At 50.5% G+C, this 17,449-nt stretch overlaps 1 protein-coding gene across 2 annotated transcripts in view; it reads right to left on the bottom strand.

The window, feature by feature from the left end:
• Nucleotides 1-4,191: 4,191 nt before the first annotated feature.
• Nucleotides 4,192-17,449, bottom strand: part of LOC128124403 (nodal modulator 1) — a 69,307-nt gene continuing 56,049 nt past the window's right edge. The window contains exons 26-31 of one of the 2 annotated variants that reach the window (XM_052760601.1): nucleotides 12,670-12,753; nucleotides 10,907-11,017; nucleotides 9,197-9,298; nucleotides 7,685-7,804; nucleotides 5,101-5,193; nucleotides 4,192-4,771 (exon numbers count right to left, since the gene is read on the bottom strand). In XM_052760601.1, coding sequence (XP_052616561.1) covers nucleotides 4,661-4,771; nucleotides 5,101-5,193; nucleotides 7,685-7,804; nucleotides 9,197-9,298; nucleotides 10,907-11,017; nucleotides 12,670-12,753 — 621 coding nt within the window. In that variant the 3' untranslated portion in view covers nucleotides 4,192-4,660. Of the gene's footprint in view, nucleotides 4,793-5,100; nucleotides 5,194-7,684; nucleotides 7,805-9,196; nucleotides 9,299-10,906; nucleotides 11,018-12,669; nucleotides 12,754-17,449 lie in introns of both variants that reach the window. The other variant, XM_052760600.1, reaches the window with a different exon arrangement.

Raw genomic sequence — 17,449 nt, 5'->3', positions numbered from 1 at the left:
CGAGAGGTGCTGTCTCCAAAAGTTAAAGTGAATGAGCCTAAGGAATGAAGGGTGAGGTTGTTCTCCGGCCTCTCCATGCAAACATACACACACGTGAACACACACACACACAAGAAAAAATATGTAAATTATTTCAATTTGCAGTTTACATGGAACATCTTTTCTTTCTCATTTCAAGATCTTCCAGGACATTCTTAGAAGTGACAAGATGGTCCAACTGCAATCTGATTGACCTCTCCCCCTAATACTTTTGGACTCTTACTGTATCATAAATAAACCATGTTCCTATAGTTCAGTTTCCTTGGGAGAGTCTTTCTGTTGGGGACATTTCTCCACTCTCCTCTTGCATCTCTGACTCCTTTATGTCAGATTTTGTCCCACAGCATCTTGACGAAGCTGTCTGGAGCCCAGGCTGATGGGTGCAGGCATACCCACTGCCTCAGATTGCAAGGCCTCCCTCCAGGGCAAAGGCTGGGTGGGCTGCCCTTTGGGAAAAGATCAGCATTGCTAACCCAGGGAATCCTTAGCACGGAGGCACATTCAGATGCACACCACCATGTCCAGTATCGTATGTGTGTGCTGGAGATCAGAACGGAATTTTCTCTAAAGCCCTTGGGACCATTTTCTTGAAAGATCTCAAACTGTTTGACCTTCAGACCTCACAAAATCTGGGTCTGGCTTCATCAAGGTAGTATGTTCCCTGTGGCATTTTAAGAGAAGCCCTGCTGCTGCTTCCCAGTCCTGGGACAGAGGCAGGCTCCCGCTGTTGGAAAAACAGGTCCCTATCCTAGCTAGGAAAGACCCAGGCTAGCTGGATGCTGGATGGTGGCTTTGCAGAAATGTCCTGAAACGATTAGTTATGCTCACAGAAAGAGCACCAGTATACAATGTCTGGGCCCCAGTTCCTCAGCCTCTTCCTCAGGCGATGAAGGGTGGGGGAGAAGGGAGGGCCACGGCAGCTGGTGCACAGCATACTTAACTAAGCCACTCTGTCCTGAACCGATTAAAAAAAAAAAAAAAAAAACAAAAAACAAAAAAAAGGCAACATTTGAAAAGTAACAAAAACCACCTCCACTTTGTCATGTAATAGCTAAGATAACATTCACTGGCTGCTACGGTCTTGACAGACATCCAGTACTCCAATACTCACAGCCACTTCACAGTACAGTTACAAGGGTTTTGATCTCACTGTGAGGAGGCTCAGCAATGGTGAAACCCCACCCTGGTGGAAGGAAACACTAGGTTATCTACAGGTCCAGTGAGACTTTTTTTTAAAAAAGAAGACATGAATTTGGGGAGGCAGGAAGTGGGAGAGGTTCTGGGAGAAGTTGGGAGTGCATACAATCAAAAGTCATTGTATGAAATTCTCAAAGAACTGTTTTTAAAAACGGTTTTAAAAGATTTAAGCTTCCATTTTTATTAATTATGTGTGTCTGTGTGTGGGCATGTACATGAGTGCAGGTGCCCTCAGAGGCATCTGATTCCCTCCCTGGCTGGGCAACCAGATGTGATACTTGTACGATGTATGGAGGTCCTTGTGCTCACAGAGAAGCACTAGGGGAATCAGGAATGTTAAACACACAAGGTTGTCCCTTCAAAGGGAGAGATGTACAACCTGTTTTCCACCCAGAAGGCTGGGAGCAGAGGTGGTGGCCAGGCCACACCAGCTTCCCCAGACGCTTATCTTGAGCCTGTTCATCTCAATCTATCTATGGGGCTATTCTCCCTCAGACACTTATGAGCGTGTTTACCCTGAGCCTCCTTCCTTAATTGACAGGTCATCACCCGTACTTAGTCATGTCCTAAGCCTATCATGTTCATTATCACCAGGAACATTTCCCAATTGTACTGTTGCTGTGGAACAATCCTCTTATACACTATGAATATGCATTACGTTCATTGACTAATAAAAGCTGCCTGGCCAATAGCCAGGCAAAAAGTATAAGTGGGCGATGAAAGTGAGGATAAGGGAGAAAGGAGGGTGGAGTCAAAGCCAAGAGGAGACACAGAGAAGCAAGATGAACGTGCCATGGTAATAAAGGTACTGCCACGTGGCAGAGTGTAAAGAAGGAATATGGGTCAATTTAAAATGTAGAAGTTACTTAGTAATAAGCCTGAGCTATTGGCCGAGCATTTACACTTAATATAAGCCTCTATGTGGTAATTTGGGAGCTGCTCCTGGGACAGGAAAACTCCAACAACATACTGTGTCCTTTACTATGCCTATTTGGGGTCAGAATCTGGGTTTGAACCAACACTGGCTACTGAGTTGTGTTGAACTGGATTTCCTTCTTGCCTCCTCTGGAATAACACTCTGCTGGCTGTGGTTTTTGCACGTGCACACACACACACCCAGTGGGTACTGGCACAGAATTTGGGATGCTCTGGAAGAGCAGTATGTATTCACTGCTGGTCCCTGAAGAGAACTGGAGTTACAGAATACGGTGAACCACCATGTGGTGCTGGGAACTGACCCAGGCCCTCCAGAGACTTGCTTCCATGGGATTCTAAATCCCATCACACTGACAATCAAGATAAACCATCACAGTGACTAAGCCAGCTTTGTCCCCTGAACTTGTCCAACTTTCTCTTGGGCTACTCTGACCTTTAGGGATGCACCTCTTCCTGTCTTTGGGTGTTCACTCATGTGACTGCTCCCACAGCAAAGCCAATGGAACAGTGGAAGGAAGGTCCTTGGCCACCTGCAGCTGTAACCCACCTGTCATTGTACCTACCTGCACACATCACCCACTTTAGACACTGGCACACAAGTGCATTTTTATGTTCCATGTGGCAGAGGCAGAACACAGTGGTCAGGGACTCTTGGATCTAAGTTCCCATCTCTAACTGTAGAACAAGCTGATGACAATCAAGGTCCCTGGAGGCCACACACCACGGTCCAGCACAGAACCCAGGGCCTCAAGTGCGCTGGATAGGAGTGCTCTGAGCTACATCATTGCCCTCTTTTTAAGACAGGGTCTCACTAAGTCGCCTAGGTTGGTGAACTCCCTCTGAAGGCCAAGACAGCTTTGTATTCTCAATCCTCCTGCCTCAGCCTCATCAATGCTGGGGTCACAATGAGCCTGTGTTAAGCCAGGAAGGGATACCGCTCTTTCATTCTGCTTCATTCATCTTCCTTCCCCAAATTAGGGCCTTAGAGTTAGGCACAAGGATGGCCCCTTCCCCACAAACAGGAAAGAGCAGAAGGCAAATGTGTGGCATGGCTTTAGAAGGGCGCCGGCCAGCTTTCTGAGGTGTCCTTCCTTATCCAGCTGGGGGAGAGGGTTGTTTTCAAGGCATTTTCTCATGTAGCCCGAGCTGGCCTCAAACGCTAAATTTTAAATAGCTAAGGATGACCCTGAATTTCCGATCCTCCTGCCTCCACCTTCCACGTCCTGGGATTACAGGGTGTGCACCACCAGGCCTTTTTTGCTCAGCCTTGTGAATGCCAGGCAAGCACTCTGCCAACTGAGCTGCTTCCCCCCTCCAAGAGCTGAACACAGTAAGTGTCTCAGGAACAGTGGGTCAGAACTTTTGTATCGTTCACCAGACAGAAATGGTTACTCACTGCAGGGGAACTAGTGCTCGGCCCCATCGATCCAACAAATGCAGGAAGGCAGAACAGGGCAAGGCCCGCTTTCAAATGGACTGAGAAAGGGGGCTGAACCAAGATCAATGGTGACCCATGAGTGACATGGTGAAGCTGCTACATGATGACCACTTTTGGAGCTGGACGGAGCCCACTGACACTTAATGGTCTTTCACAAGCCTTTAACCTTTACAGTGTGTCAATAAAAAGCACCATTAAACTTTCAGGGCGGTGTCCACTTGGAGTGAGAGTCAGAAGCACACTGGATGTGGAGGATGTCTCATCTGTCCCAGAGGCTCATGTGGTTCACCATCCCATGCAGCAAGCAAACTCACACAATGGTCTGTGTCAAGTGGCCAGTTGATATGGACACATACACAGACACACACATCAAGAAGTAAAGTAACTTTAGAGCCTAGCAGTACAAAGTCTTTTGGCTCTATAGAACATATACTCCAGGGGGCCACAGTGAGCCTAAGCTCAGCCACAGGTCGGCTGTGCCCTGTTCCCTGTGTCTTCTGCGTGGTCGCTGTGGCTGAACGGCCCCCGCTCTGCATGCACCCAGCACTCTGCCAAGCCCCTGAAGATGATCTGAGATGAGCTACAACACACATGAGTGGGTGACTTTATTCATTCCGGCTCTCGACAGATCCTTCTGTGTGGACAGATACTCTGCAGCTTCCAGAGGGCCAAGTGCAGAGGGGAGTCTGGGAAACGTCCAGCAGGTACCTCACCACGCAGACAAATGCCAAATTTACTGGACTCTTTTTGCAAACGAATGTGGAAGATTTGAATTACGTTCTCACGCCACCAGCTCGGCTTAAATACTTCTCTGACAAAAATAATAATAAATTATCTTCAACCCAGAAAATAAATTGTGTTCAGCAGGGTGACAGGAGGGTCCATTCGTCGCATTGCACCACAGGGCTACACAGGAGAGGACAGGCAGGCAGGACACCAACAGGGGTCACAGGGCCCAGGGCCTGCCTGAAGCGAGGGAGCATGTGCCCTTGTCCCCTGGCGGGTGGCAGCCCTGGTTGTGCCATCGCAGGGAACAAGCCTCCTTCCTCCTCACGTGCGTCTGGTCTTCTGTTTCTTGGTCTGTCTCTTCATGTCCTCGGGGCCGCTGCCTTCAGAGGCCGCCTGGCCAAGGGCTCTGACTCCCTGAAGACGACTCGTCAGCTGCAGCAGCAAAGGAATGAGCTGGAATGAGAGAGACCGTGAGACCAGGATGGCTCTGCCCTCACAGGCACCGGCCTCTGCTATGGACACTCCAGGGCCTGCAGAACGCTGGCGGGGAGATTTTACCCCAGGGGTGTGACCTCTCCAGGGCAACACCTCCCTAGATGGGCTGGGCCTACGGGTTAGAAATGATGCCACTGGAGTTAATAAGCCCAGAAGGAGACATAGGGACCCCAGGACAGCTGCGGGGCCCCTTCGACCTCCGCCTTCTCTGACTTCTGAGACACAGGGCACACTGCTGTGGGCTGTCTCCCGACCCCTGCCCCCACCTTGTCGTGGTTGTAGCCCGCCAACAGCAGCAGCAGCGTCAGGGGCAGGGCGATGTAGGAGCCTTGGGCAATATCCTGCTCAGGCAGCTTCCTCTGCAACAGAGAACCATGACTCCTTGTGATGACGTCAACCACTGTTACCCAGAGCTTCAACCCACTCAGCCACCAGTACACTGGCACCAAAGTTACCCATAATACCTTGATACCAAAGAGACACTAACCAGGGTGTGGGTGTGAATATCCTGACTCAGATCTGAAACCCAGGCACAAGGAGACGCCAGTGACCAAGAACTCCCTCTTACTATTACAAATGAACTCACTCTGGCTGAGGATGATCTTGAACCTCTGACCTTCCTGCCTCTACCTCCTGAGTGCTGAGATTAAAGGTGTATACCAACTTGCCTGGTTGCTGTGGGCTGGGTATCCAATGCAGAGCTCTGTATGCACCAGCAGGGCTACATGCCCAGCCCTGCAGAGCCTTGATTGACAAGCACTCAAAAGCATGCATGACAGCAGAAAACCGCAGCAGGTTGCATGTCCACACCAGGGGATGGGCTGGGTATGCTGTGTGCTGTGGTTAGGAACACTGTCTCCCCAGATTCCTCTGTTGAGGCCTGTCCCATCTGAACCAGTGTGACACACTGACACAAGGGGCTGGGGACACCGCTTTCGGGAGGTGATTAAGTAATGAGAGAAGAGCCTTCATGAATGGGGTCAGCGCCCTCACAGATCAGGCTGAGAGGAACCAGTTCGCCATCTGTGGTGCGGGAACAGCCACAGTGCACCATTTACGGAGCAGAGGGACTTGGGCACTCACTATCTGCCAGCGGAGTCTCGAATCCCAGCCTCTAGAACTAAGAGGAGCAGTTGCTGTTTGCCAGTTACCTGGTCTACAGTGGAAATTTTAGTACCCTGAACAGACTGAGAGACACGGTGCCTCCCTTCAATGAGGACCGTGTAACTAGGAAATCTAGTGATCCCTAGGCATCTCGAAGAAACATGAATTCTTACTTTTCCCAGAAGCAACGTGTAGCAGAATATTATTTTAAGGTGTGTTACTGTTGTTTATGTTGCATCTGTTTAACTCTGTGAAGCTGTGTTACTGTGCCTGTCTAAAACACCCGATAGTCTAATAAAGAGCTGAACAGCCAATAGCGAGGTGGGAGAAAGGATAGGCAGGGCTGACAGGCAGAGAGAATATACAGAGGGAGCAATCTGGGAGGAGAAGTAGCAGCCAGAGAAGGAAGTGGACTGCAGGGGCTAACCACCCAGGCACACAGCCAGGCACAGAGTAAGACATACAGAGTAAGAGAACGGGAAAAGCCCAGAGGCAAAAGGCAGAAGGGATAATTTAAGTTAAAAAAAAAAAAAAAAAAAAGCTGGTCAGAAACAAACCAAGCTAAGGCCAGGCACTCATACCTAAGACAAGGCCTGTGTGATTTGTTTGGGAGCTGGGTGGCGGCCCCCCAAAATGGCAGAAACCACCGTGAACAACAACGACCAGCTCCACAGCTGTAAAGTGAGGCTTTTCTTTTTCTACAACAGTGTTTTGCGTTTGTTCAGTGTAAGCGTGTGTGTTTTCGAGTCCATGTGTGCATGGACCACGCATGTGTGTGCTCAGAGGATAACCTGTGGGAGTTGGTTCTCTCCTTCCACCGCGAGAGTTCCAGGACTGAACTCAGGCCGTCCAGTGTGCCGGTGAGTGCCCTTACCCGCTGACCTGCTCAATGGTACTTCTCTTTTGTAAGGCAGTCTCCGGGGCTCCACTCTCAGGCCCCCGACCTGAGCTTGGGCCAGGAACCCACCACTGACGTCTTGGTTAAGTTCACAGTGACTCCACCACACACAAGCTCCCGAAAGCAACCCCAGTGGTCTCTGAATGTAGAATACACACACCAGCTTTGCTGGCCACAGTGAAGCCACCTACTACAGGGGCTGCAAAACCCACCAGGTTCTTCTCCCGTGGCCATCCTGTCAACCTGGCGGCTGTTTTCTCTTGCAGTGTGCACTGGTCTAATTGTTCAGGCTGTACTACATCCACACCTGCTGACATTTACAAACTATCCTCTGCACTGCCTGTGAAGCTGCAGCTGCTGCTACAGACTGGAGTCCTGATGAAGGAATGCCAGCCACCGGTCACAGGGAAACAGTGTCCCTCTCCCTCAAATCCCAAGCCACTGACCCGAGCAATTCTGCTGCTACAGACTGGTGTCCTGATGAAGGAATGCCAGCCACCGGTCACAGGGAAACAGTGTCCCTCTCCCTCAAATCCCAAGCCACTGACCCGAGCAATTCTGCTGCTACACACTGGTGTCCTGATGAAGGAATGCCAGCCACCGGTCACAGGGAAACAGTGTCCCTCTCCCTCAAATCCCAAGCCACTGACCCGAGCAATTCTGCCCTCCCATGACCAGTTTCCCGTAACAGGCATCAGTGCAGGGAATGGAAGAAAGGTGTCCAGGGAGATCCAAGATGGGAAAAATGGCCTAGCGGGGAGTCAAGGAGCCCTGCAGATGGCTCTGCTCAGACCCTCCAGCCATGGATTTTGGGTTTGTTTTTTTTTAAATTCCACACTCTTACTTACCGTGGGACTGAAAACCAGAGTGATGTGTTTGTGGTAGCCCACTGCAGTGAAAGATACTTGCGGCAGGACGTAGTCATACTGGGATCTGGGGAGCGTGGAGTCCAGAAGCACAACGTAGTTCTGTTGGTGTAGGACAGACAGCTCAGGTGAAGCAGGGGACACATGCAACCACAAACAACACTCTACGTTCTGTAAAGAAGCCCCAAGTCTCTGCATCTAACCTAACCAAGGTCACTAACTTTCAGGCTATAACAGCCGTGGGCTTCCAGTGCCTCTGAGCCTGCTTCTTCTAAGACTAGACAGATGGGCCTCGGTCCTTCTTCATGCATATTCAATCTGGGTAATTACAGTCCTTCAAGGACCGGCTTCAAGAAACACAAGTTCTCACAGGTGATTCGATGGAAGGGGTGTGATGGAGCCGTGGAAGCCGGCAGTGCCGTAAAACGAGGCTGAGTGCTCGGGATGTGACTTAATTGGCTCATAACTGGCAAGTTCTAGAAAAGTGGCATCTCTACGATGGTCGTGGTGGAAACCGAGGCCTGTGCCAAACTCAGGCATCCTGACTGTGACGCAGGGAGACCAGGGTGAGCGCTCTATTTCCCAGGCAGGGAGAGCAGACGACAACCTCAAGTTCCTTGACAGCCGCCACTAGTGTAGACTACACAAAGGGGCACTGTGGAGCAGCCCCGCCTGGGGAGTGAGGAGCTACAGGAGAGAGCACCACACCCGAGGCTCACAGAGGAGAGCCTCAAGCTAAAACCATGGAAAGCAAGTTCTCTGCAAAGCCCGTCAAGTGAACTGACAGTAACTCACAACTCTGAGGTGGAGGACAGACCCCCAGGCTGAAGCTCAGAAAATGCCAAATGGGTAGAAAAGAGACACACTGTAACTGCCACACAGAGAATGGGATGCTGCTCGGCGGCACAGAGCTTGCCAGACATGTGAGGCCCTGGTACGATACTTAGCAACAGGGGAAACCTGGGAGCAAGAGACTTGCCACACAGGAGAGAAAGAAGAGCCGTCATGAGACCAAGAAGTGCAAGAGAAAGATGGGCAGCGGGTCCAGTGCTAAGAGTAGGGGCTGCCCTGCTTCAACTGCGATACTTCCCAGCAGCGGCCGTGAGCAACCACTGGGCAGCACGTGATGGAGGGGCTGAGGACAGGGAGCGGGTGTACCACAGATTCTTCCCTGAAACGCAGACTACAAAAACGGGCAGAGCAGAGGCAGCTCTGAATTGGCACAACTGTACTTTTTAACACACACACGCGCGCACACACACACACACACACACACACTGAAAAATACTCAGACCAATCAACACCCTCTCACTTCTGATTTCTGGATGCTGGGATTATGTCTGATGGTTTTAAATTCTTTCCAAAATCTCCTGCTAGGAACACGTATTGCTTTTAGAAATAGAAAAACAGTGACTTGAGGACTCATCCCTGAGGCAGACAGCAGTGTTTAGACTGAGTCATTAACAGGCCCGGGTGGCCCAGGCCTGGCAATACCTCGCCGTCCCGGAGCAGCGGTGGGAAGTGGAAGAAGAGTGACTGACCCAGTGACACCGTCTGGATGGGGTTGTCAAGATTCTCACTTCTGTACAGCTTCACCTGGGGCAGAAGGGAAGAGGGCAGTGCTTACGACCCTGAGCGGACATCGTTCCCACCGGACAGCCTCTCTCAGGCAGGATGGGAAAATGTGGCTGACGTGAGCAATCCCTCCCAACCCCAAGACTCCAGTGTGAGCAGGGCAGAGATGGTGAGTTCAGGCGGATTTTCAACAGCCACTAACGCCATCATGGCAAAGAGCGAAAGGAACGGCTTCCATGTGCTGAGTGTGCAACAAGCGCTTTATAAACAATGCTGCCAGTCCTGAGGACAGAGGAGCACCCCTCCACCGAGCTCCAGAGAGCTGAAGGACTTATCCTGAGGCGGGGTCAGCCTCACCCAGCTTATCTCACCATGTCACCTAACCCACTGGGACCTGATCTCCAAGAGTGTGCTGTGCCTTTGGTTCTGCAGCTGCTTCCAGACAGGTTCCGGTTCTGCACTGATCTGCAGGAACAGTGGCCATCCTCTCTACCGTGACTGGGGTGCAGGAGGGAGCCACAGTCCTGGCCCACAGCAGAGGCTATGAGGACTCCATCCTTGCCTGCCTCCAGGCCATGCCTAAGACCATGTCTGTGCTCTCTGGCTGCATTCAGTACCACAGGTAAATTTTAATTCATTGGCTACATTAAAACTTTAGGTGATTTCAGCCGACTCTGATTTCTAGCTTTTCTAAAAAATTGAAAGTCAGCCGGGCGGTGGTGGCGCACGCCTTTAATCCCAGCACTCGGGAGGCAGAGGCAGGCGGATCTCTGTGAGTTCGAGGCCAGCCTGGTCTACCGAGTGAGTTCCAGGAGAGGCGCAAAGCTACACAGAGAAACCCTGTCTCGAAAAACAAAAAAAAACAAAAAACAAACAAACAAAAAAAAATTTGAAAGTCATTTGAACCCTGAGCCAAAATTTTAGCGTGGCAACAACCAGGTGGCATGAGGCCGTGGTGCCATCCTCACCCTGCACCAGCCCCTCCCCTGCAGGAGTGTGACAATTCAGTTCACACTCACCTCCAGGGCATTCTGACACTATCCACCCACCCCACACCGATGCCATACAGTCCCGACTAAGGGTGCTGAGAGGCCCAATCTTTCACTGTGTGTTGAGTGTACTGCCCAGACCAGGGACAAACCATTAACCTCCCAGAGATCATAGGCCTGTTACAAAAATTCTCATTTCCCAGGGATCTCGTCAGAGCTGGGAGAAAGGTTCAGGCCACTGTGTCCAGGGTTCTGGTTTTAAAGGAAAGAACCAAGGGACATGGGAGTGATATGTGTAGCCAAGACAGCAAGATGAGCAGCTCCAAGTCTGCCTGACTAGGCCATGCTCAGTACCCAGACTAGGAGAATGAACTGTATGAGGTACACTGTCTAAAATTATCCTTCAGTGGGTACTCCATTGTGCTGAGCCTTCGTGGGGCTTTACTGCAATCTGCCAGATTAAAGACTTGACATTTTGCCACCCCAAACTGGACTCCCCCCCATCACTCGATAATCGGCTCCAAATCCAGGTGTGGCAGCTGTATGGCCAGCTCCCTCTAAAGCCAGAGCCAGCTGGGACAAACATGTCTCCCACTGAATCTGAGGGGACAAACTCTGCCTCTGAAGGTGTCGGTCTTACCCACAAAGTGGAAAGATACTCAGAAGAAGTAATCACATTTCCACTCAAGTCGAACTGGTTGATCTGCCGGAAAACTATGATGTTCACGTCATCCACGTCATTGTTTCCAACCTGAAGAGAGAGGGTGGCACTTAACATCCATAGGAGCTTCTTCCAACCTAGGGAAGGGATGGGTCTGCCCACGGTCACACACAGCAGCAGCCTCTGCCTGGCCCACAGACACAGCGGTACTACACGAGTGTGGTGTTTATTTTCTAAGGTTTTACTACCCGCCAACACATTTTCAAAGCTTGTCTGGCTGTCCATGCCAACGCTATGTGGTGTCCAGAGAGCTCACCTTTCTTTCAGATCCGCTTGACTACAGTCTACACTGCTGCCCGAGAGCCTGGCCTGAGCCACCATGAAAAGTCCAACCATGAAGCACTCTGGTGTGAGCAGCAGTTGTCCGGTTGTTTACAATGGCAGATGCCATCACCCCTGTTCCCAGACGAGCAAGTCCCACAGGGCCCACTCCCTATGCCAAGTGCCTTCAGGCCTCTACAGGCGGCTCTGGGCCCAGAAGTCCTCCAGTCTAGCCAGAGGGCAGAAGAACACTTTCATGGTGTCTGACTGCTTCCTGTGAATGACCTGGGTCAAAAGCCCAGAGCTGGGAGGCCCTGCTCTTGTTGTTTTACCAAGTAGTCATGCTGCCAAACTGCCTTCCAAATACCTGTTCAGGCCCATAGATCTGTGCTGCTCTCAACCTTGGCCAGAGCAGCGTATTTCTGTGGTGGACAGTGGCTAATGCAGAGACTCACAACTGACCACAGTCCTGAGAGCCAGCGACTGTGAGTGCTCCTGCCTAAGGAGCATCTGCCTCAAGTCCCACCGCCACTCAGGACTCAGGGGACACTGGGAGGATGGAAGAAGATGGACAGCTGTCAAGTGCTATCTTCTGGCGTGAGACGGCCATGCCCTGATGCAAGGACAGCAGCTGTAACAGCTGCACGCAACAAGCCAGTCAAAACTGTAGCGCAGACGGGAGGGTGGAGTTAGAAAGCCCAAGACCTAGCTCAGGGGCTGCGGCCCGCCGACGGCTCCTGGGGAAGGAAGAGTCACTTTCCTTTGGGGGTGTGGCCACCCACAGGCAGCCCTGCTCCAGGGGACGGCCACACAGTGTGTAGGTGTGTGGACAGCACTGACTCAGTGGGCCATTGAAATAAAGACAGGATTTGGGAGGGGGTACGGAGGAGAATTTGGAGGGAGTTAGAAGGACGGAAGGAGGGAGGCAGATATAATTAAAATATATTGTACATATGCACAAAATTCTCAAAAATAAAAATGTTAAAAAGTTTTTAAAAAGACCCTCTCCTAAGGGTTGTGGAGATGACACTTTTCTAAGTGTCGGGACTGAAGTCTGGATTCCCAGAATCCACGTAGAAGACAGGTGGGTGTGGTGGCCAACCTGTAATCCCAGCACCCAGGACGGGGACACAGGGGATCCCGGGGGCAAGCTGGCTGGCCAAGCTAGCTGAATCCATGAGTTCCAGGTTCTGCAAGAGACACTACCTCAGTAAACAGAGAGCAATCAAGGGAGATGCCTGACATCCACCTGTGGCTTCCCCACACATCTTCCTATGTGTACATCCACACACATACACAAGAAAGAGCCCTACTCACGCGGATGCTCTCTGAACTGGGGTTTCCAACCCTACCCCGGAGGAGCACTGGAGGGTCTCTGATCAGGGAAGCCGAGGCCGAGTCACGGCAGGAGCGGTACTTACCTCAATTACCCGATGGTGGGGCAGCGCCCGCTCGATGTGGTCATTGCCTTCTGCCTTCAGCTGCACGTGGTACATGCACCCTGGCTGCGAAGACACTGGTTGTTACTTCTCTACAGAGCCTGTCACACGACCTGAGGGTGGCTTTGCTGCAGGTGGCACACAGGACATCTCTGTCCCCACTTCCCAGCACGCCCCCCGCCTCCACTTTCCGGTCTCTCCAGTCGTTCACCCACACGTCCTGACTCACAGAGGACGAAACGTGGCCTGTTCCTGATTTCAAGCATCTATCTTTATTCTCCTAGACTCTTCCTCCTCTGTGCTCACCCCGACCTGTACACGGGTCCAGTGGTGACTGGAACCACACCGCTGATCCTTACAATAGACAAGATCTCAGGCAAGCAGGATTTGAGGCTTTTTTCTTAGAAAAATAAAAATAAAGTAAATGTTCTTATTTATGTCTGTTTTATTACTCAATTTTACAGGACCAGAATATTGGAAAGGCTCTGGTGTCAGCTTCCAGCCACCAAGAGCACAGCTCTAGGGTCAAGTCCTGAAGCACGGGTTAAGCCTCAGGTGTCTGGGGGCCTCTGGGAGGAGAAAAACCCAGGGTGGACAGTTATTTCTAAACCAGCACAGACTGGATAGCAGAGCTCTGCAGCTCTGAGCATTGCTGTGTGTGCAGGCGGAGTGAGGGGCCTCAAGCCCACAGCAGCCTCTAGGCCATTTTCCCTTTACGGTCAAGTTTTTTATATGTTGCTTGAATTCTACAAAGAGCACATGAGATCTTACAAAGATAATAAATCTTACTTAAAAAAATAAAAATACTATGCCAAAGATGTCCCACAGACCCCCAGACATAACCCCATTGCTAATGGCTACCTTCTACAACTTGATGGTAAGAACCTACTGCTAAGATACCACCTACATGGTCACCATGGTCACAGAACACGGAGAAATCTAGTTGGTACTTACCTGGAAGCATCACCCCTACTGGCTGTGTCCCCCAATAAAGTTAATCTGAGGATCAGAGGAAAAAGCCAGCCACTATATTAACATAAAAGACAGGCAATGGTAGCACATGCCTTTAATCCTATCACTCAGGAGGCAGGGATCTGTCTGGATCCCTGTGAGTTCAAGGCCACACTGGGAACAGAGCCAGGCATGGTGGTACATACCTTTAATCCCAGCACTAACCATAAAGGTCTGGAGGTCTGTACAGACAGACAGGAAGTGACAGAGCTGGGCAGGAAGAGATGTAGCTGGGCGGAGAGGAAGTTAGATGGCAGAAGAGAAAGGCATGCAGGTGTGGGTAGACAGGAAGTAGGTCTCTTTGGAAGCTGAGGAGTTGGTGAGGTGAGGTTAGCTGTGGCTTTTCCTATTCCTCTGATCTCTCAGGTTTTAACCCTGATATCTGGCTCCAGGTTTTTTTTTATTAATAAGACCATTTAAGACTTCGTTCTACAGGCTAGCATTATTAGGGCTGGAAGGTGCTGTGCACAGTACCAGAGGAGAAAGGTAATTCTCAGTCTCACCTAACTGCAAGCCCTGCAAGTAGGAGTAAGCAGTCACCTTTTACTTTATTTTACTGTTTCTGGATTTAGGGGCTGCTCCACAACCTGGCACCCACACCTGACAGGAGACAGTCATGGCCTGGGGAAACCGACCGCTATTATAAGGTAAATGAACACGGCAGTCAAATGACTCCTGATGACACACTGCTGCAGTCACAGGTCAGGCCTCACTAGCCCACACCGGAGAAGCTGCTTCCTCCTGCCGTCGGTAATTAGCATGGAAGTTCACCTCTGCACAGCTGCAGAGCGAGAGACTTCGGAGTGCTCAGCCCTAATTGGGATGTCTGTATCACACCCTCCCTCAGTGCCCAGAGGCCTATGGAGAAAAGGGGTAGGAAGACTCTAAGAGCCAGAGGTAGTACATGACTTCAGGGAAACAGTTTTCTGGATACAATAGTGTAGATATGCATATGAACTCAGACTGACAGCATTCGTAAGACCTACTGCATAAGCCAGACAAAAACCCACCCATTACCAAGAAGCTCTTTGTAATTGGTACTTTAGGGGACAAGGAAAAATCAGGTTTCTCTAATCAAGTGACACTGGGTACATCAACCATACTCCAGGTCATGTCCTGTGCCCAGGAGTAGTCAGCCAACACAAATTGAATCCCATAATTTATTTCAGCTTTTTTGGGAGTCTTTTTGAAGAGAGAAACGATATAAAATTGTGTGAGTAGGAAGGTAGAGAGGATCGGGGAGGAGTTGGAGGAGGGAAAGAATATGATCAAAATATTGTATAAAACTTTCAAAGAATAAATAAAACATAATTAAAAATAAAACACTGTGAAGCCAGTTAAAGGCAAGACCACAATTAGACATGTGTTCAATTAGGCCTAGGAGTTCTAGTCAAACAGTTACTGGCATCTTTTTTTTTTTTTAAAAGATTTATTTATTTATTATGTATACAGTGTTCTGTCTGCATGTACACCTGCAGGCCAGAAGAGGGCACCAGATCTCATTATGGATGGTTGTGAGCCACCATGTGGGTGCTGGGAATTGAACTCAGGACCTCTGGAAGAACAGCCAATGCTCTTAACCTCTGAGCCATCTCTCCAGCCCCCAGTTACTGGCATCTTGAGGGGAAGAGACTCAAAGAGAGGAGAGATGGTACTATTAAATCTGGAAATAGTGGCCACTGCCACTGCCAGGGCTAGGCTATAATCCTTCTCAACCCTTGGCTAGCTGTCCCAGGGATGTGCCTACAGCCTCTGGCAGCTGTGCTGGCCACCTATATCAACCTGACACACGCTAGAGTCATTCAGGAAGAGAAAATGCCTTCATAAGATTAGCCAGCAGGCTATTCTGCAGAGCAGTTTCTTAGTGACTGATGGGGAGGGCCCAGTCCAAGGTGGGTAGTGCCATCCCTGGGCTGGTGGTCCTGGACACTGGAAGAAAGCAGGCTGAGCAAGCCAGAGGGAAGTGTTGTGGGATAGATTCAATCACACTGTGAACCCCAAATTTGCATTAATTAAGTAAAATCAACCTTGGTTCAGGGGGTAGAGCCAGTAACTAGTTGACTGGAATTAGCCATAGAGAGTCCAGAGGAGCCAGAAATATGGATAGAGAGCCACACAGGACAGAGTAGGGTGGGACTTGGAGTTTCGAGTTTTTCTTTTTGGGTTGGCACGAATGGAGAGACATGTCTCTTGCTGGGTCTCTGTCCAAAAAGGAAGGTCAGCTGGTTGCTTCTCGGCTTCTCTGATCTAGCAGGTTTTCACCCCCACATCTGACTTCCGAGTCTTTGTTGTTAATATGACAGAGACTTAGTTTAAACCTATATCTCATGACAGCAGCAGAGCCAGGGCCATGGGACTGGAAGTCCCTCCAGGCTGTGAGTCTGAGTGGCTGGCAGGGCACTGTCTGCAGGACCACGGGGCCGCAGTTGGTAGCTGAAAGATCAGTACACTAAGGTATAGCCACTAAGCCGACAGAAAATCGTCAGGGAAGCAAGGCAGTAAGCAGCACTCCTCCATGGCCTCTGATCAGCTCCTGCTCTGTTTGAATTCTTGCCCTGACTTCCTTTGATGATGAACAGTAATGTGAAAATATAAGCAAAATAAACGCTTTCTTCTTCAGCTTCATTTTGGTCATGAAACAACCCTGACTGAGAGAGCGGCCATGTCTAAAGGTGCAGCTTTCTTCCAGAGATGCCTCCACAGGCACTCTGGCCTTCGAGGTGAAACGAGCAAACGCAGCCAGGAGCTCCCCACCTAAGTGCAGTTGAAATCCTTCACCTGAGAAGGCATCTCCAGCCTGCCCCGCTCTGGAGAAGACTTCCCTGTGGAAGCACACTCCGCCTCCATGAGCCAGTCCCTGAAGGAGTGCCAACCAACTAACGCGGTGGGGAAGACAGCTGTGGCGAGCATCAGCGGCGGCGGCAGGAACTACCACCACGGAGAAGGGGCCATGTTCAGTTTAATTAAATCAAATGTGTTAACTGGGATTGAGAGCAAACCAGGCCAGCAGGACCCCGGGGGAGCAAAGGTGATACACAGTTCTCCCTCTAAAACCAGAGAAAGAAGAGAGCCGAGCGTACCGGGGGCGGGGGCAGCCAAGAACAGGAACAAGCGCTGCTCAGCGCAGGGAGGGCCCCCCGAGGCAGGCTCTGCTCAGTCCCGCACCATTACCATTTACTGACAGGCAGCCATGCTGTCGGGGCCAGAGCGGACACAGCACAGAGTCCTTGTCGGGGACTCTGCAAACACCACACGAGCAGATGAACGTGTAAACAACTTAAACTCCAGGATAAAGGCGCCACAGTCCCAAAGCCAAGAGTCGTGGCTCGGTGGCCCCAGGAACAAGTGGCTCCTTTGTGCCACACAGTGAAGCCATGTTTTTATTTTTCCTTAACTAGTTAACGTTTAAAAATCAGGAATTGGGACTGTGTAGAGGTGGTAGTTAAGGAATTTTTTTCAACAAAGTATGATGGGGAGGTTTCTCTTTTAAAAGTTCTAACCACTTGGCAACACTGTTCATACTCGTAGTCAGCGTAACCTGGAGCAGAGCAACAGGCTCGGGCCTTCACCTGCGCCCTGCCCTCCAGTCCTGACCACTTGTCTTCCAGCACCTTAGCCCATCACTCACAGTGCCCCTCGGTTTCATAGCCCTGGCAAACACCACAAGCACTCAGCACCGGGCAAAGCTATACCAATCCCCCTTTAGAGGCCTTATTTTCCCACAGACCAAAGCAGCCATGTTGGCTAAACA

Source organism: Peromyscus californicus, unplaced genomic scaffold (assembly GCF_007827085.1).
Source record: "Peromyscus californicus insignis strain IS unplaced genomic scaffold, ASM782708v3 Scaffold_4__1_contigs__length_199733344, whole genome shotgun sequence".
In the NCBI taxonomy this organism is placed as follows: Eukaryota; Metazoa; Chordata; class Mammalia; order Rodentia; family Cricetidae; genus Peromyscus; species Peromyscus californicus.
Note: the sequence above shows the minus strand (reverse complement) of the source record. Positions and strands in the feature narration are given on the sequence as shown.